Source organism: Syngnathus floridae, chromosome 13 (assembly GCF_059516105.1).
Source record: "Syngnathus floridae isolate MCC-2025c chromosome 13, RoL_Sflo_1.0, whole genome shotgun sequence".
Classification (NCBI taxonomy): domain Eukaryota; kingdom Metazoa; phylum Chordata; class Actinopteri; order Syngnathiformes; family Syngnathidae; genus Syngnathus; species Syngnathus floridae.
Genome location: NC_142425.1, coordinates 10,136,983 through 10,163,339, shown reverse-complemented (window position 1 = coordinate 10,163,339; position 26,357 = coordinate 10,136,983). Strand labels below are relative to the sequence as shown.

Genomic DNA, 26,357 nt, shown 5'->3' with positions numbered 1-26,357 from the left:
ACTATGTATAGTAAGGCTTTTTTTTTGTAAAAAAAAAAAAAAAAGACCATGTATAGTAAGGCTTTTTTTTATTATTAAAAAAAGACGACCATGTATAGCAAGGCTTCTTTTTTTTTTTTTGGTAAAAATAATAACCATGTATAGTAAGTACCTGCCCACACACTAGTCAGAGGAGTGTCTAGGACAAAACAAAAACAAAACTGTGTACATTAGACAATTCATAGAACTGTTTTATTTCATATTCATTCTGAGTGAGTCCAAAGACACACACACGCACACACACATACATACAACCATCTATTTATACTCAGGTATAAATAGATGAATATACATAGATATACATACATAAATACACATTTCTGATATGTATTCATTTTTTTAACCATGCTATGTCTCTGTAAAGGACTCTTCCTATTGGATGACACACAACACGCACACACACACAACACAGCTTGAACAAGTTGGAAGAATCCCTACTGGCTTGCATGTACAGTAAAATCCACCCAACAGCTGCATGCAGCTCCTTCTCACGACCGAGGAACATGACTCAGCAAATCACGCGGATTGAGATCGTCTCTCGGCCAAGCAGCAAAAATAAAACCAAAGAAAAATAACATTCTCCATTTCCGATGGAAAATATATCTGTATATCTTTCTATATATATTCTTTTTTTTTTATGTACACATTCTCAGGAGCACAATGACGAGAAGGAAAAAATAAATAAACTGCAGGAGTGAAAGAAAATCATCTAATAAGGCAAATTGAAAGGAAAGGAGGTGAGGACCAGTACAAAATATTGCTGCTATGCTTTCCAGCCGTGATGACGGTAGATTGAATACACATGGTGAGCAACACGTTATCGTCCGTTACACATAAAACATAAAAATCAAAGAACATTTGTGAAGATGCGTTAAAAATACGGCTGAACCACCAAAGTCCACTATTTTTTTTTAATAGATTTTCCTACTAGGAATGTAGTCTGACTTCTGAGGCGTATTTTCCCTCCCTGGTTGCTGACCTTTGAGGCGTTCAACTTTACAGTTTGCATTGGATTCCCATTCACACTGAATCTGATTCATATTCAATAAACTGCATTAATAACACTATGAGCTACTTGGCGGAGGGTGACCATGGTAACGAGGGGGGGGGGGGGTGCTGCTTATTAAAAACTCCATCATGATGAGACAATTTTTACAATGACACATTACCAGGGTCATTTGATGACTGCAGACGGGACTAGGTATGTAGTATTAGGGCTGATGGCATCGAATTAGAAGGCAGGCTACTTTTTTGGGGGAAAATATGATATCGAAAAGTGCCGTATTCACTGATGCGCCCAAATGATCAAAGCTCTTTGGCTGCAAATTGATTTTTAAAATCTCGGAACAATAATCTCAAATAAATATTAAATAAATAAATACATGTGCAGAGTAATACATTAAGTATTAATAACTTGCAAATCAATTATAGCTTGCTGCTTTGAGCTGGTTGGCAATATGCGGCAGCCATGTTGGAGAGGCCCCCGCCCAGCATTCCCAATATATATATATTTGAATTAATGGCGAATTGACATGTCCCATCACATAAGTGACAATGGCAACCCACACCAACATGTCCTGCTCCAACATAGCCGCCTCGGGGGCAACTGAAGTCGAGCCCGATCGAAGTTTTAAGTGAAATAAGACGTATGTGTGTCACGTCAAAAAACATACAACACACGAGCATACTTGTACTATGCCACGTAAACACAAGTATCACACGTAAATGGCAGGGACCTGTCTGCTACGCCACTGTGTTGATTTCTCTCCCTCCTCTTGAGACAGAAAGATTGCATTCGAGTGTTGAGGAGGTTCTGGACTTGGGCTGGACGATCCCCTTCATGCCTTTCAGTCAGTAAGCAGGGTTTACTGTAATTAAAAAGGAATGAATGAAGACAGTCAATGCATAGGAAATATAGTCTGATGACAAGCAAAGAGCTTTCTTACATTATGCTAATACTTAGCATGTTAGCATGATATTATTATTGCAAGATGTGGGATCCTTATCAATCTCTTGTGTGACTGTTCTTTTGATATAGGATTCATTAGAATTGGCATTAATTGCCTACTTTTTTCTTATTGGAAAAATTGGGTGTTTGGAATAAATTAATGCCATTTCCATTCATTGCAATGGGGAAAGATGATTCTGAAATATTTTTGGCTTTTTGCAAAAATTTCTCTGGCTTCTGTTTTTACAATTGCATAGCGATCATCTGAGCAGGCTGATGACGTGGCATGGTGCATGCAGCTTGCTACTGAAGAGACACGGGGCGGGGCGGGGATTGTTTGATGGACCTGAGAAGCATCGAAACTGCTTCACATGTGGAGGATTCTTCTGTTACGGTGTATTGCTTCTCACTTACTGTCTCTCTTTCCCAATCCCCATCTGGCAGGGCCTTAGACTCTGAGCCATAGTGTAGCGGAGAGTACACCCAGGTCCTGTCCTCTGGAGGCTGGTTTGTTTGTTTTTTTTACACGCCAAACACAGCAGAGGGCGCCAGGGGGACAGAGGAGAGGGCCAGTGGCACAGAGATAAGCGGCGGCGGCGGCAGTGGCAGGCAGGCAGGCGGGAAGAAAGATGCAGGAGGTCGCAGGAGGAGAAAAGACAAGACAGGAAATGAAAGTTAGGGGATGCATAAAGGGGGGAAATGTTGCCTAGACAAGCTCGTGTTAATCCTTCAAGCCAGAAGCGGCGCTTATCGCACAGTGTGTTCGAGTCCAGGGTCTTCTAGGAGGTCATGTGAGTGATGAAAAAGGGGAAGGGTGATGGATTAGAGGCTTTATCACTTCCGGCAACAGCTGTAAAATGCCACCATATGCGATAGTACCATCATGCAAACTTCTTTGTCCAGTGAGGAGCAAGTCGTGAATTACGTTCTACTTTGGAGGTTCCACTGGGGTCTAAAGTTGCACACCACCGAGTCTAATCTAAAACTGATGTCTGACGCCTGGCTGGGCTCACTTACTGGCCAGCCGGACCGCCACTTGCTCCTCTGACGGAGAGGTGGGACCACCCAGGTCCTTCCGTCGGGGAACTGACCACGATAACGAGGGGGAAGGAGATGACAAATGGACAAACGTGTAAAAAGAAGAATGAGAGGGAAAGACGTGACATGACTAAGGCGGCATGCCGAGATGAGAATGAAAAAAAAAAAAACATCGAAAACATGCTTAAGTGTACACGTTGGCATTTCTGAAGTTTTATCTTCGAGATAAAAAGCAGCAACGAGAGAGCCAGTGCTCACTACTATGCCACCACATCCATCAAGATCTTTGTGGGAGAGCTTTAAAGTGTGGTGTGCGGTCTTACAAAGTAGATATCCGTGACCGGCACGTCGTCCTCGTCGTCCACCGAAGCCTGGCTGGTGCACCCCGAGCCCGACGCGCAGCTGGGTGTCTCCGCCGCCGCCGGTTTGGGACTGGACGGAGTGGCCTCGACAGACGCGGGAACGACGACGACGACGGGCGAGGAGGAGGAGGCTTCGGTAGCTTGAGAAGTGGCAGAAGAGGCAGCGGCGGCCTCCTGAGCCTCACTGCTGGAATGAAAGAAGCATTTGGTCGTCTTGTTCCTAAACACAGATTAGGAAAGTCCACGCTGCTCCGAGGGAGCTTTGTGCACCTTGGTATCAACAAGACACCTGATTGGCTGAGAGGATAAATGCAGATGTTTGTCTTTCTGATGCTCACAAACCTGCGCCCTCCCTTCCTTCCAGACACTTTTCATCACTTTAGATTAATTCTCGTGTAGCGAGACGAGATTAGAGCCGCTTTTTGTACAGCTGAACAAAAATCAGGTTAAAATGTGCCCAAAATGAGGTCATGGTGGCTTTACGGGAGCTGCCTCGGGGCCCCCAGGACCACTGCCCTACTTCTTCTTGCTGGTTACCCCAAATTGGTCTCATAATCTCCCGGCAGCACTTTTAGCGCCGTCATTCATATTTAGGCTGAATTGAGGTCACACACCAATGTAGGAAAACGAGCTTTGTGTGGGGTACCTGGGTTCAGGAGACGGCTGAGGAATGGAGAAGGTGGGCTCGCTGTCGTGTCTCTTTAATTCCACCTCCACTGTGATGGTCTGCTGATCTTCCTCGCGCACACGCAGCTCCTCCTGGGTCCTGCGCCCATGAAAACATAACACACACCGATGTAGTCTAGTCTGAAAACCAGGTTCTGGAATTTCCAGAGCCACCAACTTACCTTCCATCGTGGCTTAGAGACTGCGTGTATCTCCTGGAGTCAAATGAAACAGCGTCAAGTGAAAGCAAGGAAATCAGGAGCGCAGAGTGCTAGCTAGCTACCTGTAGCGCGGGTGCTCGACGGTATCACAGGGAGATCGTTCCGGGATGGACAAAGAGGTGGTGGAGGAGAGGGTGGTGGCGATGGACGCCGTGGTGGCCTCCTCGAACGACGGAGGCGTGCACGGGAGATCGGCTCGCCCTGGCGATCGTCCACAAAAAAAGAACATTGGAACAAGACACAACGGCGAATACAGAAACAACGCAATTACCTTCGTCTTCCAGCGTGGGGAAGCTGCGAGCGCCTCTCAAGTCGTAGATGTTCTCGTCTCTCTCGGAGGTCAGCTGGCTGGCGGACCAGGCTGCGCCGGGACCGCCGCATTTTGGCACGGTAAGCGACACGCGGCCCTTCTTGGATGGAGATGATTTCAAAGCTGCACATGTTACACAAAGCATCAGAACTCAATGGCAACAACTTCAGACATCTTCCCGCTTTAATTTTTAACGGAGGAACCGTGTCCTTGTGTTACTATGATGGATGGGAATCGAAGTTGACTCCTACTTTGACTAGAGAGCGTCTGAACTCTCCCACATGACGCCAAGCAGCACCGAATAAGGCAGTTTGAAGACTATCTGCTATTTCCTTCCCACGCGGCAGCGCTTTGACTATGTAAGGCAGCGGAATGGACTCACAAGAGCTCTTCCTGAAAACAGTGCTGCTCATGAACTTGAAGAACCTGTCGGCGTAGAATCCGGGCCGGTGGACTGAGACGGTGTCCTGCGGGCAGAGAATAATGAGATTTACAAAAAAAAAACCGACAGATTAACCGATCAATTAGATCCTCTAGTGTTCCATTTTACTAATGTATGTCTCTGGGTCAAGCCACTCGGTAGAGCAAGCATCAGCATATAAACAAACACAGGCAGACGTTATTGATTTTCCAGCCGGCTGATGGCTGAGATCCTTTGGAGGCAGAATAATGCCGAGGCGGAACAAAATGAGTAAGAGGAGCCCATTTTTAGCGTCAAGCAATATTGGTTGTTATTAAAAGCTCACCCCGTCGTGCACCAAAGCCTTCCACGTGTGCTCCAGTTTCTTGATTAACCTGTGCAGACAAAGAATGGTGAAGCAATATGGTTGACGGCGTGTAAAGCAAAGAGAAGCTGACGGCGCCACTTACCTGTACGACTGTAAGATGTCAATGATGCCCACGTAGAGCAGAAGACGTTCTCCTTTGCCATTGACGGCAGGGATGCCGCCCATCCTAAAAGACAAATTCGCATTGAAACCACTTCAGGAAACGCCAAACGCGACATCTGGTCGGGTTCGCTCACGTGTCTTCGGTGTCGATGGAGCCTCCGCAGGCGGCCCCGCCCTGGATGGACTCCATGGCGGTGGAATAGAGAGCCTTCTGCTGGGCCATGGGCCGTTTCTCGTCACTGTCGCCTTGGGACCCTTCCATCTGCCGTTCCCTCTCCGCCTGGTCCATGTTGTGAACTCCCAGCAGGAGGCTGTAGTCCATGATCTTGAAGCTTTCCAGCACCTGAGCAAAATGCCATGACAGTTAGCTCCTAGCATGCTAACAAATGTCCCTATCCTAACTTACCAAACAGTCCCTCTGCAGCGTCTTGACCAGCGCGTTGAACGTGTCCTGGTCCAGCATGAGTCCGTCCTGCAGGTCCTGCATAAAGTCCAGGTCCTTGAAGGTGGGCCGCGCCTTCTCGCGTTCCTTCTTGGACGCTCGCCTCTTGTAGGTGGAGCCCTTCAGGTCGTACTTGAGATGCATTCGAACCACGCGGGGCAGCACGTTGTTCATCACCACCACGCGGATGTTCTTGCCGCCCGACTGGACGCAGTAGAGGCCGAAGAACTTGGGCAGCAGAGTGCGAGGGTTCTGATTCAAGTTCTGGAGAGGGTAGAAATCATCCATCCATTTTTACTTATCAGATTATTATTACTACAAAGCCACGTCAGAAAAGTGTGTTTTTCTGCGTGGACTTCAGAAGAGGAACTGAAAGATCATGTTTTGCCCTCAGCAGCCACACAGAGATGTCGAACAACACCACACGTGAGAAGGGTTGGGGGGGAGAGGGGGGAGGTATGGGAATGCAGATTAATGCGTGCCAAAGATAAAAAGGAAAAAAAGCTGCGCTGAGTGTGAGAACGGCCGAAAGAGCGATAAGAGCTTGCTCACTCGTCCGTCCACCTGCGACAGACATGGGGAGCTGACTGCACGTAGCAGCGCTTACTAATTGGCTTCTTGTCTCCTTCACTGTGTGTGTGTGTGTCTGTCTTGACCTTGGCATGGGTTTTATCTCTCGAAGCAGACCTCCACCGCCGGGGCCAAAGCATTTGTCATCAACAGAATTGCTAGTACGACTATCTCAGTCTGATGGTCAAGACTCATGGAAATGAGGGTGTCAAACTCGAGGCTTGAGGCCTAGATCCGGCCCACCATTGTTTTAAGTGGCCCAAGAAGGCAAATCATGTACACGTTCAAGGTTTCGCTGCTCCCCTACCATGTAGTAGCCCGGCAGCAGCTTCTGTAAGAACTCCGCCTCCTTGTGCATGACCGTCTTGATGATGAACTCGTCGTCCTTGGTGAGATAGAAGACGGAGCCGCTCGCGCCGGGATTGGATAGCTCAATCAGTGGCTCGTTACATAGGGAGTACTGCGGAGGACACGGGAAATATTGAAAATATACAACAAAAAGGTACAGAGTCACCCAAAATACACATTTTTGGAAATGGGAGCTGTAATCATATTATTGGACGGACCATAAAAACATCTTCAAAGTGCTTCGTTGTAGTAAAAAAAAAAATAAATCCTGCATTTAATGACAGAATTGGCTGCTTGCTGAGGAGCATCATCAGCAAGCTGTCCATCCTTATTCTGACACCCACACTGCTCAAGAAGACCAACTGCCATTTTCTGAACATGCAAATGTATCCATCCATCATTTACCAAGTAGTCGTCGGGCCTGATGCCAAACAGTTCCCGGAAGTAGCGGAAGGCCACGGGGGCGTACGTTTTGAAGCGGAAGTCCGGGAAGTGATGAGCTGGAGTCAGGTTGCTCCCTTCGCTGAAGACAAATAACAAAGCTGATTAAAAATACGGCAAGGGAAGAACATATTAAGTGGTAGACAACCTCGGGAAGAAGATGCTCTCCACCACGTAGAAATCCTGCATCAACACATCCCTCTCGGGCTTGGAGCTCAGGTTGCCCACCGTGTAACCGATTCCGAGCTGGATGGCTCCTTTCAGGGCAGAGGAGGTGGTCTACAGAAGAAGGGGGGTATGCTTTTCTCAATATTTATCTACCGTACATGTATATGTATATAGCAACCTTTTTGTAAGTGGTTTCTCCGGAAGCATCCACCCCTCTGTGGCCGATTTTCTTCCCCTGACCGGGAAGGCCAGAGGAGGACGGCATCTGAAGAGCAAAAGAGACCATTGATGAATCTCTTCTTTTGTATTTCAGTTCCTTTGAGCTGAGCAGGTGTTCACTTTGAGGCAGCACAATAAGAGCGTGACAATTAAATATGAATGACAAATTTATTTGAGCGAAGAAAATGGAAGGACGAAACATAATTACCTCCGTGATGAACGCTTTCCTCGCAGCATCTAGAATCGAGACAGAGAAGAGTCACATTTAATAACGCCAGTCAAGTAGAGGATGAAATGAGTGTTGCCAAGTGGGTACAACCTGAAAAAAATATATTTTTTGTCCCATCAATAAATAACCATCAATTTACAACTCCAAAACATAAAATCACTATGACAACTTGTTTAGATTATATGCTAAATCTATAGGTGCTCCTGTTTTGGTTAGCAATAGAGGCTCAGGAGTTAATCCTGTATGGACAAGGCAACTTTTGTGCCCTGTTTGAAGTCATCTGAAATGAATGACCCAGTCAGGCAGCACGTTGGCCTAGTGGTCAAATTGGCGGACGGCGTCTGTTGGTGAAACCCTGTGAGGAATTTGAGGGAATCAAATGATGTGAATAATGCGAAGCATGGATGTGTAAGCTCAGGAGCAGCTTGAGTGTGCAGCCTCTCTTTTATCTGCCTCTCGTGGACTGCTCATGTGACCAAGCAACAGTAAAGCCTGTTTTCCGCCCCTCCTCCCCCCCCTCCTCATGCTCTCCTTCGCTTTCCCGCTGTCACACACGGTCACGCTAGAATGAACACGCCGAGGCACGTGCAACGGCAGCCATGCTGCAATGTGAGAAAATGGAGGAATGAAGAAATGTTTTCAGATCAGAAAATGTCCGAATGTTAAATCAAGCGGCCATGTTGGACTGTGTCGCGCCATCATGCGTGTCAGTCTGCATGACTAAATAACAAAATGGAACGTTAATGTGGCACAAAAATAAAATCGATAGGAGATAGTCCCAGAGGGTGAGCTAAGTAAGGAGATGTCACTGAGATGATTGTTAATTATCTTGTCAGAGTGATGGAGCATCTGGCGATCGATTTGTCTTCACTTCTCATGCCGGGACAAAATATTGGGGGCAAAGTGATCCGAGCATCCAGGATGGACACATCCATTATGTGTGTGGAGGGTTAGAAATTAACATATTTTTTCATTCTGCTTCATCGATTAATCGGCAAAAATAATCGACATTCTTTAGTTACAGCCCTAGACATTATAGCAACCGGCTTATGCTGCTATCTGTATTCTCCACTGCAGCGAGCCAAAGCTGTGTTGTCCTCTACTGTCAGAGCGGATCTCAACCCTTGGATCATACGACAAGTGTGTGTCTGTGTGTGTATATGTGTGTGAGAGAGAGATTTGAGTGGTTAGCCTTTGGCGACAGGGACGCAAGCAGACCTAATAAAAAGCTTGGCGTCTGAAGCTGGTGGGGAAAAAAATTATTATATATTCAGATACAGTGCCGTGAAAAAGTTTGTGAACCCTTAGGATTTTACAATATATTTGCATTTTTTTAAAGAAATAACGGAGACAAGTTCACAATAGTGTTACAGAATGGTGACACATTGCCATTATGGCTGAATACAAATTAATAGGACTATATTTTAACTATAAACACACAAGAATAACAAAATAATGAAAACGCAGTTGTGAATAAGTTTGTGAACCCTTGCCAACAGTCAGAGTTAATAGCTTGTTGCACCTCCTTTAGCAGCAATGACTTCTTGCAATCTTTTCTTGTAAGTACTGACGAGTCTCTCACATCGAGCTGGGGAGATTTTGGGCCACTCCTCCCTGCAGAACTGCTTCAGTTGTCCAAGGTTTGATGGTTTTCTTTGGTGCACTGCTTTTTTCAGGTCCGACCACAACATTTCTATCGGATTTAAGTCTGGACTTTGACTGGGCCACTCCAGAACATTGAATTTTTTCTTTTTGAGCCATTCCGATGTTGATTTACTTGCATGCTTTGGATCATTGTCCTGTTGCAGCATCCAGTTTCTTCCTAACTTGAGCTTCTTTACAGACGGTTTAACGTTTTCTTCCAGAATATTTTGGTAAACCTCGGAATTCATGATTCCTTCTATGATGGTAAGTTGCCCTGGTCCTGCTGCTGCAAAGCAGCCCCATACGAGTACTCGTCCTCCTCCATGTTTTACAGTAGGGATGAGGTGCTTTTGTTGATAAGCTGTGTTTGGTCGTCTCCAAACAAATCTGTTTTGATTTTGGCCAAAAAGTTCTATTTTAGATTCATCAGTCCATAAAATGTTGTTCCAAAATTCTTGAGGCTTTCCTATGTGCTCTTGAGCAAATTTTAACCGAGCTGCAATATTCTTTTTTGATAGTAATGGCTTCTTCCTTGCTACCCTTCCATGAAGGTTATTCTGAGCCAGTCTTTTTCTGATGGTGCTGTCATGAACTTCAATTCCTTTGCTTGAGAGAGATTTCTGAAGGTCTCTAGAGGTAAGTCTGGGGTTATCAGTGACTTCTCTCACCATCTCTCTTTCTGCTCTGCCTGTTATCTTCCTTGGACGACCAGATCTTCGAAGTGAAGTAGTTACTCCATGTTCTTGGTACTTGTAAATCACTTGTCTTACAGTTGAAACATGTAGCTGCAGATCTTTGGCTATGGTTTTGTAACCTTTTCCAGATTTGTGAGCTGCAATTATTGCTCCTCTGTGGTCTGGAGACAGCTCTTTAGATCTTCCCATTGCTAGATTTGTAATGTTTGTGTCCACGCAGGTATAGCTCTACTAAATGACAAGTACATTCAGGTGCGTATACAACAAGTGTGGCTTTAAGGTCTGTCAAGTCACATGAAATTACCCGAAGTCATCTAGTATTGAAAGACATGTCACACAGTCAGTTTTAACTTCTATAGGTGGAAAGGTTCACAAACTTATTCACACCTGTGTTTTGATTTTTTTGCTATTTTCTTATGCTTCCTGTTAAAACAGGGTTTTGCAGATTTGTGTCAATGCTAACTAGCCTTGTGTCAATATCCTGTAACACTTTTGTAAACTTGTCACCGTCATTTCTTTAAAAAAAGTGCAAATATATTGTAAAATCCTAAGGGTTCACAAACTTTTTCACGGCACTGTATTTCCCACTTTAAAGCACTCAATCTCTTAATATATATATTTTTTTGCAATAAATAAGCCAGGAAAGGCCAGAATTAGAGTGTTCCCGACCTGATCACATGATTGGAACGTGATCATCAATATCGTCTGAAACTTTAATTGCAATTTGTGCGAGTGGCCAAGAGATGGCGCTACATTTTTCCATGAAAGGCATGTAGCAACATTTTCTGAATCAACTGTTGATGCTGGTGTGTATGACAACAACACGCCACCAGGAAACTTGGGGACATCTACACCCGTGGGGGACAGACAGACTTACAATTTTCTCGAAGCAAAGAGCTAAAATCAGCTCAATCCTGGGGGCACACAAGGAACACTCAGTCTGTGCTCCCCCTCTTATGCAATTGCGCAATGTTTTTATTTCATTCCCGAGCTTTACTGAATCTCCAAACTTGAGACAAATGTCCTTATACAGACATCAGAGAAGAGTGTGGCTGGATGGACTTGAACGTGACTTATTGCTGAGCTCAGCATCCATAGCCTTAAGTCAGCCAGGTTTAATGTCACTTTATGGCCCAAAAGAAAGACAAATAATAATTAATGACACAAATATTATTGGCAGCGACAATCAAATACTGCACAGAGAAGGATGCTAATTGCTAAGGGCTAAACTACGCTCTGTTTACACCTGTCCAAGTGAGCCACACCAAGGGACAACTGGAGTACATTTAAAATGGTATTAACACACTTTATTTGTATTCCATTCAAATGTGATCAGAGCTTCTATCGTGCACGCAACCTTCACTTGAAGCCAAAAACGGTGACGTCAAGTAAACCGAGTCATCTGCTACATTCTTTTGTGACGTCAAACATCCCGGCAAATGCTCCAAATGTTACTTATACAATTCGGGAGTGAGTTGGGGAGGGATGGAGGCAGAGTGTGCAAAGCATGCAAAAGGACACATCAGGATAGAGCAGATGGAACTGCCGATTTATGCTTTTGTCAGCAATTTTCACACGCCTCCCACCCTTCAGCGGAACGGGGGAAAAAAGCAAAGGAACAAGGATTTAATCAAGGACTTCATTAAAAGAGCTCGGCAATCCAAAACGATTCAAATCCTTCTATATAAGGTGTTCTTTTAGTCGCTTTGTTATTTTAGTTTGACCATTTACCAGTCGTTAGTTAGTTCTTCCACTAGAATGTAAAAATGATGAACGCTAGCAGCTGCTCCAAACATGCCTACACATACATCCACATGCAAAGAGCCAGTTTACACACCGGGGGCAGGCAGCTGAGCTAGCTCAACACCGCAGCCTACAATTACATTGCACAAGATGTGACATTAAGAGAGCTCAATGGAGCTCTGCAGGCCGCTGCAGCTGACATTTAAACTCAATTCTACTAAGCACACTCCTGTCAGTGGATGATAACAACCCATCATCGCTTACTGCCCCCTGTGTTGAACTTTTGCAGCTGGAAATGGAAAAAAAATTCAAAACTTCAACAATTATTCCAAATTGAAATGGCAAATCAAGTCCATCCATTTTTCGTGACACCAATGATTATCCTGGCAATTTTATTTTTGTCTCCAACACCTTAGTGAGGATAAGTGCTTCGAAAAATGGAATGGATAAAAACGTTTATATTGTGTAAAAGCCAGCTTTAGTGCTCTTTTCACCTCTTGCATCCCTCATTTGTTGCTATTGGCTACACACAGCACTGACACGGAAGCAGCCCAAGTTGACCTGACAATTTTCTGTCTTATTTTTTTTGTCTCTTACACAAAACTACAAGATAATTGGGTGCATCAACTAACAACCGACATACAATTTCATACACAAAAAAATAAATGAAGGAGGGATGCATGAATAAAAAAAACAGGTGTGACAAAGGGAAGACAGGAAGGAAGACAGGCAGATAAGGAGGTTTCAGTAAAGGATGGAGATAAGGATGCATGAATAAAAAGTAGCTGTGATGGATGGAAGGCAGGAAGGATGGAAAAAGGAAAGAAAACCTAGACGAGTATTTTAAAAGGGCATACACTGCAGTATGTTTAAGATGCTCACAAATCACCCTCACTTAACCCTGCAGGATCTTCAAGCTCGGAAAAACCAGCTTCTCAAATATCTACGTATCAATCGAAATGTGTGGTTTATTGCACGACCAGTCACCATAATGTGCTCCGAATGAAAAGAATCCGAATGTCTGCTCCACCTGTTCTCCTCATCCACTCGGCTAAGCTAGCAGCTAATAGCACAGCTAAGCGGCTAAAGATGAGTCGGTGCTTTTCTGCTTAAATTCCTAACAGAATCCGATTAAAAACGCAAATGAATGTAAACGACACAGATGGGGGAAAAAAGCATGACTGGAATTGGTGAAAACATCTGCAGGTTGAACCCTACCCATGTCTCCTGCGTCCATTCCGGAGCTAACCCCGACGACCGTGTCAGCATCATCGGATGATGCGGCCCCGGATAGAGGACTCCCGTCCCTGGCCTCCGACAGCCCGACTGCTCCCTCGGCTTCCATTCAGCCTCCGGGAGGTGCTGGTCCTTGTGGCGGTAGGAAGGGAGAATCAGGTATGCGACGATGCGTACCGTCGGAATCCTTGCACAAAAAAATAAAAAAAGAAGGATTGGCAAATCCTATTTGGTGCAAATAATCACTAAGGAAGACATGTTATTCAGGGACGGTGGCTTCATTTGCACGGACTATGGCTCGCTGGGCTCCAGCTCGACTGCACTGCTGCTCGCTCAGGCTGCGGCGGCTCAACTATCAACGCTGAATGGCTCAGTAGTCGGGATTAGGGACGCCCTCTGGCGGTCACAAAAAGAAACTGCTACTCGAAATCCGTTTCCTAATTTTTGATGAACCAAGGCCACTAATGGTAAGTAACGAAGTAACGTAAAAAATATAGGTTGTTACTATACTCCCAAGACTCTCAAGACCTTGGAAAGTGAATTCAGAAGTTTGTTTCTGAATACATAGTACATATTTGAAAATATTTACTAAAAACCTCACTCCAAAAAATGGCAACAAATATTTCATAAGTTTTTAAATCAGCACTATAGAAAAAAAAAGCTAAGCAAAATCCAGCAAACAAAAGTGAGATGACAACCATAGAATCAGATATTTTACCAAGTGTGACACAGGAAAATGTATTCATCAAATCCTTTTTTGTTAATTTTATTAAGGTTATTAACATCTCTTTACAGTTGAATGACAAAATGAGTATTTTTATACAGACAATGGTACATTTCATCGAGTTGTCCCATGTCCCCCAACCCCCCCTCCTTTCTTTCCGGTCCAGAAGAACAAAAGCTCGATGATTGACCCTGGCAGGTTTGCACGCCAATTGCATCGAGTCTGCCTTTTCCGTCGGGCGGCTTTACGGACAGACTGTCATAGGTCCAGGGACAAACTGAACCCACATCCACCGAGACTCAGAGCGAAAGAGAGAGGTGGCGTATGGAAGGAAACGAGACAACGGCGAGATGGTTCATCTAGGCATTCAGATACTGAGGAAGATCCTGCTCCACCACCTGCACAAAAGAGATAGATACAAATGTATAAAAATCTGATATTAATCAGAATCTTGTGTACTCTAAAGAAAATGTTGATTTCCTCATTAAAAAATTCTAGTTGATATATAAAGAAAATTCCCTGGCCAGTTTTTCAAATCAAAATTTTTCCAAAGGTTTACTTTGTTAAATCTTTACATCATATATTTGTTATTAAGTTTATATTTTTTAAAAATGCTCAAGTGAAATAATGTAAAGCCACTAAAGACATTTGTGTACATACGCTTGGATCATCCATGGTTCCGTATCGTTTCACCACCTGACCCTCTTTGTTGATCAGAAACTACAAAGATATCAAAAATAGTTTAATGTTTTGTATACATTTGAAACAAAATCCTAACACAGCAAAATTTAAGAATATGGTACAATTTGGAGTTTTCTGATAACAATAATATTAGCACCAGCTGTTTTTTTTACCTTGGTGAAATTCCACTTGATACCACTAGAGGGACAAAAAACAAAAACAAATGTAATGCAGGAATAGAACAATAACAATGAAGTCGGGGATGGAAATGAGTCTTACTTTCCCATGAAGCCTCTCCCGTTGGGCTGCTCCTTCATCCACTTCCATAGCGGGTGAGCGTTGGGCCCGTTGACGTCGATCTTGCTGAACATGTCAAAGTGGGCATTGTACGACTGCGCAAACTGCTTGATCTCGGCGTTCGTGCCTGGCTCCTGTCAGTTGACAGAACAAAATATAAATCATACATCACAAATCACAACAGCAAATCGGGTGTACCTGATTGGCAAACTGGTTGGAAGGGAAGGCCAGAATGCGTAAACCTCTCTCAGCGTACTTGGCGTGCATCTCTGCAAACTGAGAGTAGTTTACGGGCGTTTTGCCTCATTTGGACGCTACGTTGGTGATGATGACCACGTTGCCCCTGGAAAAAGAACACTCACAGTTAAGGTGATTACTTCGGAGGCCGCATGTGGAAGTAGAGGCTCACCGGTATTTTTCCAGTGAGACCAAATTCCCATCAATATCGGTGGCTGAGAAGTCATAAATGGAGGTGGCCAAGCTCCAATCCCCTGCTGGGTCCCCCTGTGGGATGATATGAAGCCACAAGGGTCACACGAAATAAAGCATATGTACAACACATTGGCAAGACAGGACACAAAGAAACGTGAATCACTGTGCACTCATTTGCCAAAAACTTCCACACACCCACACAGTCTGTCTAGCTGCCCGTTTTTGAGAGCATTGATGCATCAGATTGTTGCTTCCATTGACTAATGCTGAATTCTTACCAAAGCCTGCAGCAGGACACTGAGCAGGACAGTGGAGCCTAAGAGACGCATGGCTGCCCTTCAGCAAGCTCCTCAGAAGGCAAAAAGGGATCCAACTCCTTCCTTATTTAGTAGAATCCTTCGCTACGCTCTCGGTTTGTCCCTGCAGACTTTTATAAAGCCTTCGGGGGATCAGTGACTCAACTGATAAGCTGCCGTTACCCAATAGCTGATGTTCTGCAGTCCTGACCTGTAATCCACATCAGCTATGCACGAGTTCGGTGGTCCAGAGTCCACCACATTATCATAGGCTTATAAAAGGATCTTGTAAAATAAGAATTTGGAACGATACGTTCTGGGACTCTGATTGAAGGTTTCATAATATTTTGAGGTGCACTAGTCTGATGCTGAGAAGTCATGAGTTGGAATTTTGGCTCGTTTTTAAACTTTAAAATATCTCCAAAACTTGTGATCACATCTACGAACTTTGTTAAAAGATCATCTAAATAACTGTTTTTATTGCTCTTTAGGGCCCTCTTGTGGTCACGGTGCCCGGAGCAGGTGCCGAATTTGCTTGTGTTCTTTTTTTCCGTAATATAACCCCTTTAAATTAATATTGCCCGACCAGTTCTATCTAAAAGATACCAAATCGATACTTTTAATGTTTCTCTGCAGGCAAACAGATAAAATAAATACTGAATGCTGATACGAGTGCTGCTGTCCTCAGTGACAGTGTGTCAACATGATGCACTGATAACAAAAGCACACATTTCAGGCACAAAGATCAACCCTCAAATAAATATTTTACTTTACCGTAGAAGGAATAAGAAAGTAGAGAAGCACCGCCAAAGACACCCCAATAGTAGACACGGCCGCACATGTTGTTATTAAGCATAACGGCCTCATTGTGGAGGAGCACATTTTGAGCAAAACAATGAAGCCCCCCGCCTCGCTTGTGTGTTATGAAACCTCAATTTACATTTTTAATAGTTTTCTATACAAATATTTTTACTTTGTATGACTATAACAACATGTTATTGTCAACGTTCCTTATTTTCCTTCTATGTTTTTGTTGATTTTATTGTAATTGCACATCCTGTACTGGGACGCTGCTGTGACGTCATCAACTAGCGCCAGTAAACGCTCGCGTGGGTCGGGTGGAAGCAGCGACAAGATACCCAATTTATGATTAATAATTGAAGTATAATTTCACTAAATCTCTAAGGATTCGTTGGATAAAGTATGGACGACGAAGAGGAAACTTATAGATTGTGGAAAATTCGCAAGACCATCATGCAGGTGAGTTTTTCGTGTGGTTGTTTTGAAGCTAACATGTTAGCTCGCCGATGCTGCCATCTCGTAACTTTGACCATTATTAAAGCCGATTTAGTTAGATATACCAGCAAAGGGGAACTCACTGTTCCGTCAGTGCCCACAATGAAAACAACTCAAAGAAAATCAGTAATACGAAGTATTAACTACCTGTGATTGACGAGTGATGAGCGGTGATGTCAAATTTATTTAAGTTAACTACTTGTACTTTACAGCTATGCCATGACAGAGGCTACCTTGTGACCCAGGACGAGTTGGACCAGACTCTGGACGACTTCAAGAGTCAATTTGGAGACAAACCCAGCGAGAGTCGACCCAGGCGCACGGACCTCACTGTGTTGGTGGCGCATAACGATGATCCCACCGACCAGATGTTTGTTTTCTTCCCCGGTAAGCTTCTAAAGATTGGGAGGCAGAAAAAAAACCGCGGAAATCCTAAAATATTGCATCTTTTTCAGAGGAGACCAAGGTGGGCATCAAGACAATCAAGATGTATTGCCAGAGGATGCAGGAGGAGAACATTACACGGGCCATCATTGTGGTCCAGATGGGCATGACGCCCTCTGCAAAACAGGTTTGATATATTGTCGATTGTCCATACAATACTGATGTGTTTGTGTACTCATGAGTGTACATACCTCTCAGTCTTTAGTGGACATGGCACCCAAGTACATCCTGGAGCAGTTTCTCCAGCAGGAGCTTCTCATCAACATCACAGAACATGAGGTTGAAAACAGCTCAACATTTTTGTTGTGGTTGTAGAAATGCAAACACTCTGAGGAAAATAAATTGTTTATGTTCTGTTGGTCAGCTTGTACCAGAACACATCGTCATGACAAAAGAGGAAGTGACGGAGCTCCTGGCAAGATAGTATCCTCTTAATGTACACACTGTATAAACACATATTCAGTCAAAAGGTTGTATAAACATGCTATCTAATGAGAAATGGTCCAAACTTTTGACTGGTAATGTATGTATGCGGGTTTTTTTTGCCTTAATGTACTCACTTCAGTAAACTCAAGGAGAGTCAGCTGCCCAGGATCCAGGCTGGAGATCCAGTGGCTCGCTACTTTGGCTTGAAGAGAGGACAGGTAACAAAGCATAGCTTGGAAACACAAGGTGAAAAGGGGAAAGTGTCATGAATAACAATTAGAGCATGAGGTGGACTTACTGCAAGACGGGGAAAGGTCTGGCTGTGCCGCAGTTGTTATTTTTCCCCTCTTGGAATTGTGATGCACCTTTTTTAAAAGTCACCCTTAGGTTAGAATATTTGACAGTCGTTCACGTTTGCAAAGGTGGTGAAAATCATCAGGCCGAGTGAGACTGCTGGCCGGTACATCACCTACAGACTGGTGCAGTGACAGGTAAGAGTCGTCCATATCAGACACAGATACAATATTTTGATTATGACCAGTAACAGTGACTATTAATATTTCAAATCCCAGATGTCACCGTGGAAGACTCGAAACGTCTTTCCAGACACACTCATCCCTCGGAGTCCTGTTTTGATTTTGTTCCTTTTTTCATTTCTATTCTAAAATGTGAATTTTGTCAAATAAAATATATTGAAAATAGAGCCAGAGTGATTTCTTCCAATTAGATCAGGGCTGTGGATAAACATTTCTGTTGCACGTGTAAGTTAAAGCTGCTGAGCATTTAAATACATAAGCCACTCTTAAAAAGAAAAAAAAAAAGTAATTTTTATTAATACACATAAAACAAAGTAATATGAATTTGAAATGGCGACAAATCAAAACAAGTGCTGAAATAAAACCAGCAGCACTTTTAAGGCAATAAAATCACTTAGGAATGTGTGCCAATTAAGTCCAGTTAGAAAAGTTGAGCGCTGCTGAAAACTGCAAAAAAAGCAAATTATTAAAGAGCATTAAAGTGATCATTACACAAATTCGGGCTCTTTGGCTCGGTTTCTGCTGAGCATCATCTTCTTACTACGCAGGCGGGCCAGCAGCACTCTGGAGCGACCTGGCAGCGGCGAGCAGTAGTAATAATTGTTGGACTGGTTGACGTTTAGCTCGGCCAGAGACTCGATCAGACCGCCCTCAACCTCGCCCCCGTTGGAGTCATCGTCCGGAGGTCCACTAGGTGGCGGCAGAGTGCCGTCCAGCTCCAGGCTGTCCTGATAGGTCAGCTGCTGCTCTTCATCCGGCACCTTTGCGCCCTCATCCTGCTCAGAGTCTGAGTCAGGGAACTGTTCAGTGGATCCCATGGAGCCTGAGGAGATACCCACGTTAAGTCAGTGTAGGACATCACACAGACAAGCTCAATCCAAGTAGACATATGCAGTGCAACAACAAAAATGAAAACCAACAAGCAACTCAAAATTGTTTTAAAACGTAGATTGCGCGCAGCATTTGGAAGAATTGATGAAACAAAACTCACCGCAGCCTTCGTCCATTTTGTCCGACTCCGACTTGCTCTTCCTGTGAGGGCCTGCGACCTCCTCGCCGTCGGCAGAACTGCTGGTCACATCCTCGACCTGAACCTGCGCCATCTGCACAAATGTCATCGAAAGCTCACATCGGCAACACCATTGTTGCAGCAACAATATTAAATATTAGTGGTAGGTTGCTCACCAAGAGAGCAGAGCTCGAAGTAGATCGGCAGGTCTTGTGGCTGTGTGAGATCTTGGACTGAAAGATGGAGGCGTAGAAGACGATGAGTGCCTCCACCACGCGAGCCTGGTGGGGGTAGTCCACCAGAGACGAGAGCGAAATGGTGGCCCCCGTGGGACGAGGACGCAACAGCGACGGCCCGAACACAATCCCCAAGTTACTGGGGTTCATCTTGTTCTCCTCCTCCAGCTCAGCGATCCTAAAACAAGCGAGATCGCGGGTCAAGGAAGGTGTCGTGACGCTACGGGGCGGGAGCCGTGGCGTCCTCCTCCTCACCGCCGAAGATGGCGAATCAGATATCGGAGGGTGGCCATGTTGGCTTTGGGCAGCTCCTTCAGAAGCTCCCTCAGCTTGTCCACCAGCACCAGTGTCTCCGGCTCAGTTTCGGGGCCCAGGTCCACCAGCTGAGCCCCCCTGCTTACCGGGGGCCCGGCAGGATCCTCGTGGTCGGCGTCGGCCTGCACGCTCTCCTTGGCCAAACCCACCAGACTGTTGTAAAGGTGGAATGGCATGATGGGCTCTGGCAACTGGATGGCAAGCAAGCAGGGGTTATTGCGCAATCCCAAAATCAACTTAATTGACTTTGCGCTTTGACTGACCTGTCGCAGGTAGAGCTTGAGCACGTTGCTGATGTCATGCGGCGAACACTGCGACAGCTCCACCAGCTCCTTGCCGTTCTCAAAAGCCTGACACAGCTTCTCCACGCGCGTCTTCACGCCGTTCACCCGGTAGATGCCCTGCGGCCCAGCGCACACGTACGTACAAGTAAGCAAACGCGTCAGGTGGAGGAGCCAAAACACTCTCTCACCTTCATCTTCAGCGCCCGCCTCTCAATCTCCGAGATGCACTTGGTGACGATGAAAGGGATGCCGTCGCTGGCGCAGCTGGCCACCTGCGAGAACTCCCTGCCGAAGAGCTGCAGACGGCCTTGCAGCTTCTTATGGCCGCACTGGATGGCCAGTGTCTCCAAGCAGCGCTTATGACAAGCCAGGAAGCACTACGGGGACATCATGAAGGAGATCGCTTTGAGGAATGACTTTTTTTTTTTTGTTCATCTGCGACGTCTTCCCTCACCTCCTCACACTCAGCGCCCTGGAAGTAGACGTAGCTGTCGCACTCGCGGCACTTGGCGGGAGTGCGCAGCTTTCTCAGGCGGTGCGTCTGGGCGGCTTTGGACAGGCCCACATTTCGGAAAGGTCTGGTGGAGACCACCACGTCGGGGTCCATGCCGTTCATGTCTGCGGAAGGATTAAAGACACACAGTAAAGCACAGAGATTTGCCATCCCACAATCAGGTGAGCAGATGGGTTTTACCCATAACAGTGACCCAAAACGCCATCTTTGGCACGTGACCTCCAAACTAAAAGTCTTACTCGGCGTCTCAAACGAAGCCACGTTCCCATCTTTGTCGTCTGTGTCCTCGTTGGACGACACGGTTCCGGTGGATGACGTCCGGGCAATTTTGCTGATGTCGGCTGGTAACGTGAAAGGAAGCCACGTGTCAAGATATTTTTCAGAGAGAGAAGAACTCGACTCGTGTGATTGGCGCACTTGTGCTGGCGATTGGAGACTCCAGGGCACCGTCCGCTCCCACGCTGTCATCACTCACCGTGGATCCCCACGACTTATGACCCTGCCCTATGTTCGGAATATTGAATATTTTCAATCTTTTCTAGGAGTGAGACTTTTGTTAGATTTTTTTTTTTGTTTGTTTTTAAATAAACAACTGAGATTGGGAGATTTTGGTGATGACGAGAGGCACGACTCACTGGAATGGCGATCCGTGTCCACACCTGGGGCGACGTTATCCGCCCGGCTCGTCTGCTCCGTGTTGAAGCTGTCATTCCTCGGTCTGAAGATGGCGCTGCATTCATTGGACACGATACATGAAAAGTGTCACCTCACCGTCACGACGGGCGCCTCACTTACGGCGAAGTGGCACTGGTGTAAGGCTCGAAGGCGTAGCAGACGGCGGGCTGGTCGGGCAGCTGCAGGTCTCGCACGTGGGCGGCGTACTGCTGGCCCGGGTCGTACAGCTTGCTGCTCTCGCACAGAGTCTGGTAGCAGACGGGCAGCGCCACGGTCTGCATGTGCATCGACTGGTAGTACGAGATGGTGGCCTGAAAGTTGCGGTGAAAATCACCAGTGAGGGGAAAACGTCGGTGGAAAGGCATTAAAGATAAGACACGCGAGTTTCGGGGTCGGACCGAGCGCAGCGTCTGGTCGCTCTGTCTGATGAGGTCCTGCAGCTGCCTCAGCGCCGTGACTTTGGTGTGCTCCAGCTCCATCATCTGAGCCGTGGCGTCGGCGATGCAGGTCCTGTAGGTGGCCTCCGCCTCGTCCGCCTACATTCAAAGTGGAAGTTGACTCATTAAAACAACACATAGCTTTTCTGTCAAAACCTCCTCAAATAATGAATAAAAAAAATAATTGATTTGAACAGAGACGACAGAGGAAGCAGCGGCGATCACCTTGTTCCGAGCCTCTTCCTCCAACCTCTTCTTTTTGTCCAAGGACTTGGCGGTGGCTCCCGGCCCCTCCTCCTCTGCTCGGCTGGCGGCCGCTTTGGCATTGTAGTCCTCGCAGCGCGCCATGTAGCCTTGCTTGGCCTTGCGCAGGTTGGTCTCACAGTCCATCTACGGGATAAGCGGCTCACACTCAAGACGCCGTCCGTCACTTGCTCGCAAGGTCTTCAAAGACCTACCAGTTTTCTCTTTGCTCGAAGCCAGTGCTCCTTGATTTCCTTGCGACGCTTCTCGTGCTCCTGCTTGCGCTGCATCAGCGGCTGCGTGACGACAAACACGAGGAGATGTTCAAGTTTGGCTTTTGGCGACGCAAAAATGTATTCTCGCAGCAACCTGAATAAAGGTCTGGTTGTGCAGGGTGGCGCTGGCCTGCTGGAGACCCACGCTCTGTTCCTGGTCCTGCTCCAAAGCGAGCGAGTAGATGGAGAAGAGGGGCATGTGGGGCTTCGGGGGGGGGATAAGAGCAAAGTCATTGACTGCATTGAGGTGCACAAAAACGGATGAATCGTTATCTTGCAACTCACGTGTGTTATACTGTGTTTGCAGGACTGGTATAATCTCTGAAGACCTTTTGAGAATTCCATCTCTGATGGGACAAAGACACACTTGGTATGAAGGGACTATAAAATTTAAGGATTTTGCTTTCATAATCTGACTATCTTTGTCATTTATAGAGATTCAAGACTTAAGTCGCAAAGAAATCGCACCAAGCGAGGTTCTCTTCTCCACGTAACCGATGAGATCCTTCATGTACTTGGCGATGGTTTTGGCGTACTGCAGAGCGGAGTCAACGCCGCCCTCACTGCGCTGCAAGATCACGTCCACTCCCTCGATGTTGCCTGCACATTGGAAAGATTACGCCGACAGTCCTGTTTACAGCGAAAGGTCAAACGGGACGAGGCTGCCTACCCATATCGTCCGAGTTGCTCCCCAGCTGACCGCCGCCCTCGTGGCCTGCAGCGCCATACAAGTTCTCCATAGACTGCGCAACGTAAACAAAGGCCATAATTGTCCCGCTGCCATCGTGACAAATCAACAACGGAGCTGAACGGAGGAGAACAAGCCCGGCAGGCACTCACCCGGCTCTTCTCTGTGGGCAGCAACGAGAGCAGCGTGCTGCTGTCCACCTCGCCCATCAGCAGCTCGGACACGCTGGATGAATAAATAAATAAAATCAGAGCTTCGTCTAACCATTTCAATTTAACTTTCTGCAAAACATGCCGACTTTGACAAAGCAACTATATAATTTGTCACTTTTTTTTTTGTGGTTGGAAACAGATTAAGCAGACATATGTGCTTGTTTATTTTTGTATTTTCTTTAGGGAGTGTAAAGTTGAGCACAGTTGAGTGGATGAGGAAACGAAGCCATCAGACATTTCAACTGTGCGACAGCTCACTTCCTCTTGCTGCTCTCTGACAGTTGATAAAGACATGTGACCAGCTACGACGGCAACAAAGACTACTCGATTTATCACATTATAATAAAACTAATTAAAAAAAAAAAACATGATAGCTGCTCTGCGTCATTTGCACCCCAATACGGTACAAAGAACATCCAATTGATCTCCTCCAAACGTTTTGAGTGGTGGCATACAAGAAAACCACTTCCTGTTGTCGTTCTTTCAGCCTCATGCAAATGTGTCACCATTTACGCACTTCTCCCCCCCAGCTTCCACGCACACAATTTCCAACACACTTCTGTTTTCAGGCTACTCACTTGCTACTGAAGGCCACCGCGATGGTCTCGATGGCTTTCTCAAAGTCCTTTTTGTCCGAGTCGTTGCACGCCTCATAGTGGAAACCTAAAAGAACAAAACAACAAATTAGTGTCAATGCCAAATTCTTGTACATGCCATGTTCACCTTTGACTTTGGATATGAGTTTCCCGGCAGCGGTGAGGATCTCCACCGTGTTGAGGAAGGGGTACGTGTTGATGACTTGCCGCAAGACGCGCAGAACCTCCCCCAAGCACTCGTGGGCGACGGGCCGCTGATTCTCCGTACCTGCGTACCAAGTGACTTTTTGAGTCAGCTCTTCACTTGGGCCCGAAGAACCCGGGTTAACCCCGTAATGTACTGTGCGGAAGTGCGGGCAGATGAGTGAGGCCTGCTGTTAGACGCAGCAGTTTCCTGTTTAGAAGGATGCGAGAACATGAAAGTCGCAGTAACACACCACCACATAGTACGTGTATGAATATGCGTTGCAGGTGACTTTCGGTATGGCAGGTCGGCCATTTTGGAGAGAGCTCAAATGAATAAGAATGGAAAGCCGTTATATCTGTTGACTTGAAGCGACACGCTGAACTGGTCTCCAGGGAACTACGGGGCACAGAAAAACCAGCAGCATTGGATTATTTGTATTCAGCTACCTTCGGCCAGCACCACCACGTCCTTCAGCTTCTCCACAGCCTCAGCAAAACGCGCCACGTCTCTGAGCAGGGCAGGGATGTTTTCTACTTCAATGGCGGCGCTCTCGGGACCTTCGGATGATGGCGGCGTCAAGGCTCCTTTGGCCTGGCCTTTGGTGAACACCCATGACTGGAGAGTCAAACCTGGAGGGGGGGGGGGAAAGAATTTAGGTTGTAAATGTAGGTCAGGGCTTCTAATAGTGCTTCAGTCAGAAGAAACAAACTACTTGTGTCTACTCACCCGCGGCGCTGGCGTGTCGGCTAAGGGTGGTCGGCCGCCTCAGGGTGGCGGTGGAGGATGCGGTGCCGGGTGTCAGCTTGGAGTGCTGGGGACTCGGGGTGCCCGGGCAGGACAGCGAGGGGTCCAGGGGCCCCGTGGAAGTTGGGGTGAGTATGGATGAGGATGAGGAGGAATACGCGGGCGAAGAGGAGAGGGTGACGTCACCGCCATCCTTCCGCGGCTGTTCCTGGAGGATGGACAGCTGAGGGGCGCAGAGTAGAGACAAAATGGCTCATGTTTTGACATCGTCTTGACAGGAGACTTTCACAAGATCCTGCACAGCAACACTTCCTGATTCCAAGGGTGCGGCAGAGATGTGAGGAAATACATCTCGTCTACAATAATCATTTTTAGCGACCGATCTTATTTCCATACTCACCTGTTTAAGCCACACGTCCAATCGCTCTTTGCCCACTTTCTTGGCCCTCAGACTGATGTTGTAGGGCTTGTAGCTGTGTTTGCTCCCCCGCTTCATGGTGGCCATACAACCTCAAAGCACCCCTGACCACTTCCCCACTACCTATCATGCACACACACTTCACGACACTCCAGCCTGACTTGCAACACACCCATTCACAATACATCTGAACGCCTTCTCTTGGACTGAATGTTATCTGACGCCAAACACGCGCACGAAAAGTGACAGTTTCGAGGGTGTTCACTCAATCACACACAAACATCAAGACGTGGCAGCTTTACAAACTTTTATTCATCCATAATCTTGGATGTGGTGCATTGGCACTGCATTCCCATATAGAAAAATTGGCACTTTAACAGCAATTCCAAACTAATGTGACACATAAAATGGCTGACTGTCATGTCCACTCTTCGAGGGATGATTTGCGTAATCGAAAGTCTGATGCAAGTGATGGATTGCCAAATAAGATGGCAGACGTGCTCGTACATAAACACACAGAAAGTTATGATTGCGCACACACTCGCTCCAAGTGCGCACGGATGCACCCATGACCACAACTCCCCAAAACACGCAGGGTGTGAAGCGATGGGGTCTTCGTAATTAAGCCCCGTAAAAGCAAGCAAGCCCCTCACCGTGTTTGGCGGTCCGGGGCTTCCGCTCCGACTCTTCTTGGAGATGGACGGTGTCTTGATAAGTTCTCGCTTCTTGCGGGCGAACATTTTGAGGGTGCCTCGGCCGTCCATACCGACGCCCTTAAGTTTGACGTACAGACCCCCCACCCACCCCCCCACTCTCCACTTGGGTATTGTGCCACCGTTCTCGCTGCTCAGCGGGTAGGCGTCGTAGGCATCCGTCCGAGTCCACGGATGGTGTCGACGCGTCGGTTTCCTCGCGCCGTCGCACATTGAACCGCGTAGGCTCAATGACAACCAGCTTCCGCGCCGCCTGTTTCCTCAAGGGGGGTGGGAGGGAATTCGCCGGAAAGGTGCTACTTTATTGAATTAGACTAACATTTAATTGAAATGTTACTTCCCTCCAAGACATAAAAGAGCAAAAAACAAGGATCCAACTTTGAAGTCACAAACAAATCAGTGATGGAGGAGTTCCAACGCAATCAAAAGTCATCAGAACGCACGTGTGCATTCACGTCAAGTGTCAAGTG

At 46.4% G+C, this 26,357-nt stretch overlaps 4 protein-coding genes across 10 annotated transcripts; 1 reads left to right on the top strand and 3 right to left on the bottom strand.

Moving 5' to 3' along the window:
* Positions 1–205: 205 nt before the first annotated feature.
* On the bottom strand, positions 206–13,577 carry pip5k1ca (phosphatidylinositol-4-phosphate 5-kinase, type I, gamma a). Of its 6 annotated transcripts, none has more exons than XM_088393843.1 (19): positions 13,192–13,577; positions 7,871–7,899; positions 7,622–7,708; positions 7,424–7,554; positions 7,240–7,357; positions 6,794–6,946; positions 5,881–6,180; positions 5,609–5,817; positions 5,455–5,538; positions 5,331–5,379; positions 4,967–5,051; positions 4,546–4,707; positions 4,337–4,475; positions 4,236–4,268; positions 4,034–4,153; positions 3,349–3,574; positions 3,005–3,073; positions 2,402–2,491; positions 206–1,907 (listed from the first exon to the last, which is right to left on the bottom strand). In XM_088393843.1, the coding sequence occupies exons 1-19, from the start codon at positions 13,316–13,318 to the stop codon at positions 1,905–1,907; spliced, it is 2,214 nt and encodes a 737-aa protein (XP_088249969.1). In that variant the 5' UTR covers positions 13,319–13,577; the 3' UTR covers positions 206–1,904. The 6 variants fall into 6 exon arrangements, with proteins under 6 accessions (XP_088249969.1, XP_088249970.1, XP_088249974.1 ...); XM_088393844.1 differs by having other exon boundaries at positions 3,349–3,571; XM_088393848.1 differs by lacking the exon at positions 2,402–2,491.
* A 382-nt stretch (positions 13,578–13,959) lies between these two features.
* Positions 13,960–15,795, bottom strand: gpx4a (glutathione peroxidase 4a). Its single transcript, XM_088393853.1, has 7 exons — positions 15,622–15,795; positions 15,321–15,415; positions 15,110–15,254; positions 14,894–15,045; positions 14,788–14,812; positions 14,594–14,653; positions 13,960–14,331 (listed from the first exon to the last, which is right to left on the bottom strand). Exons 1-7 carry the CDS (start codon positions 15,670–15,672, stop codon positions 14,293–14,295), a joined length of 567 nt encoding a protein of 188 aa, XP_088249979.1. The 5' UTR covers positions 15,673–15,795; the 3' UTR covers positions 13,960–14,292.
* A 915-nt stretch (positions 15,796–16,710) lies between these two features.
* On the top strand, positions 16,711–18,506 carry polr2eb (RNA polymerase II, I and III subunit E, b). The gene is made up of 8 exons (XM_088393852.1): positions 16,711–16,899; positions 17,148–17,322; positions 17,391–17,506; positions 17,578–17,658; positions 17,744–17,802; positions 17,945–18,023; positions 18,228–18,296; positions 18,378–18,506. Exons 1-7 carry the CDS (start codon positions 16,843–16,845, stop codon positions 18,291–18,293), a joined length of 633 nt encoding a protein of 210 aa, XP_088249978.1. The 5' UTR covers positions 16,711–16,842; the 3' UTR covers positions 18,294–18,296; positions 18,378–18,506.
* Positions 18,507–18,607: 101 nt separating this feature from the next.
* arhgap45b (Rho GTPase activating protein 45b) lies at positions 18,608–26,314 on the bottom strand. Of its 2 annotated transcripts, none has more exons than XM_088393841.1 (24): positions 25,828–26,314; positions 24,739–24,979; positions 24,459–24,641; positions 23,953–24,093; positions 23,808–23,892; positions 23,170–23,242; positions 23,000–23,072; positions 22,798–22,929; positions 22,615–22,676; positions 22,424–22,534; positions 22,270–22,350; positions 22,037–22,201; positions 21,773–21,910; positions 21,495–21,685; positions 21,335–21,429; positions 21,117–21,203; positions 20,939–21,040; positions 20,640–20,803; positions 20,374–20,562; positions 20,165–20,302; positions 19,842–20,092; positions 19,527–19,764; positions 19,333–19,444; positions 18,608–19,164 (listed from the first exon to the last, which is right to left on the bottom strand). In XM_088393841.1, the coding sequence occupies exons 1-24, from the start codon at positions 26,098–26,100 to the stop codon at positions 18,830–18,832; spliced, it is 3,660 nt and encodes a 1,219-aa protein (XP_088249967.1). In that variant the 5' UTR covers positions 26,101–26,314; the 3' UTR covers positions 18,608–18,829. The 2 variants fall into 2 exon arrangements, with proteins under 2 accessions (XP_088249967.1, XP_088249968.1); XM_088393842.1 differs by lacking the exon at positions 25,828–26,314 and adding an exon at positions 25,157–25,379.
* Positions 26,315–26,357: the final 43 nt, after the last annotated feature.

Bases quoted from the DNA above. Each gene is read 5' to 3' on its own strand.
- pip5k1ca (XM_088393843.1), bottom strand. From the start codon at position 13,318: ATGGAAGCCGAGGGAGCAGTCGGGCTGTCGGAGGCCAGGGACGGGAGT. The intron at 7,358-7,423 runs GTTGTCTACCAC...ATTTGTCTTCAG, and splicing joins GAGAGCATCTTCTTCCCGAG to CGAAGGGAGCAACCTGACTC. The intron at 5,380-5,454 runs GTAAGTGGCGCC...TTGTCTGCACAG, and splicing joins GACATCTTACAGTCGTACAG to GTTAATCAAGAAACTGGAGC.
- polr2eb (XM_088393852.1), top strand. From the start codon at position 16,843: ATGGACGACGAAGAGGAAACTTATAGATTGTGGAAAATTCGCAAGACC. The intron at 17,507-17,577 runs GTTTGATATATT...CATACCTCTCAG, and splicing joins TGACGCCCTCTGCAAAACAG to TCTTTAGTGGACATGGCACC. The intron at 18,024-18,227 runs GTAACAAAGCAT...ACGTTTGCAAAG, and splicing joins TTGGCTTGAAGAGAGGACAG to GTGGTGAAAATCATCAGGCC.
- arhgap45b (XM_088393841.1), bottom strand. From the start codon at position 26,100: ATGTGCGACGGCGCGAGGAAACCGACGCGTCGACACCATCCGTGGACT. The intron at 23,893-23,952 runs GTGAACATGGCA...TTGTTCTTTTAG, and splicing joins ACTCATATCCAAAGTCAAAG to GTTTCCACTATGAGGCGTGC. The intron at 21,204-21,334 runs GTGAGTCGTGCC...TTCCGAACATAG, and splicing joins GGACACGGATCGCCATTCCA to GGCAGGGTCATAAGTCGTGG.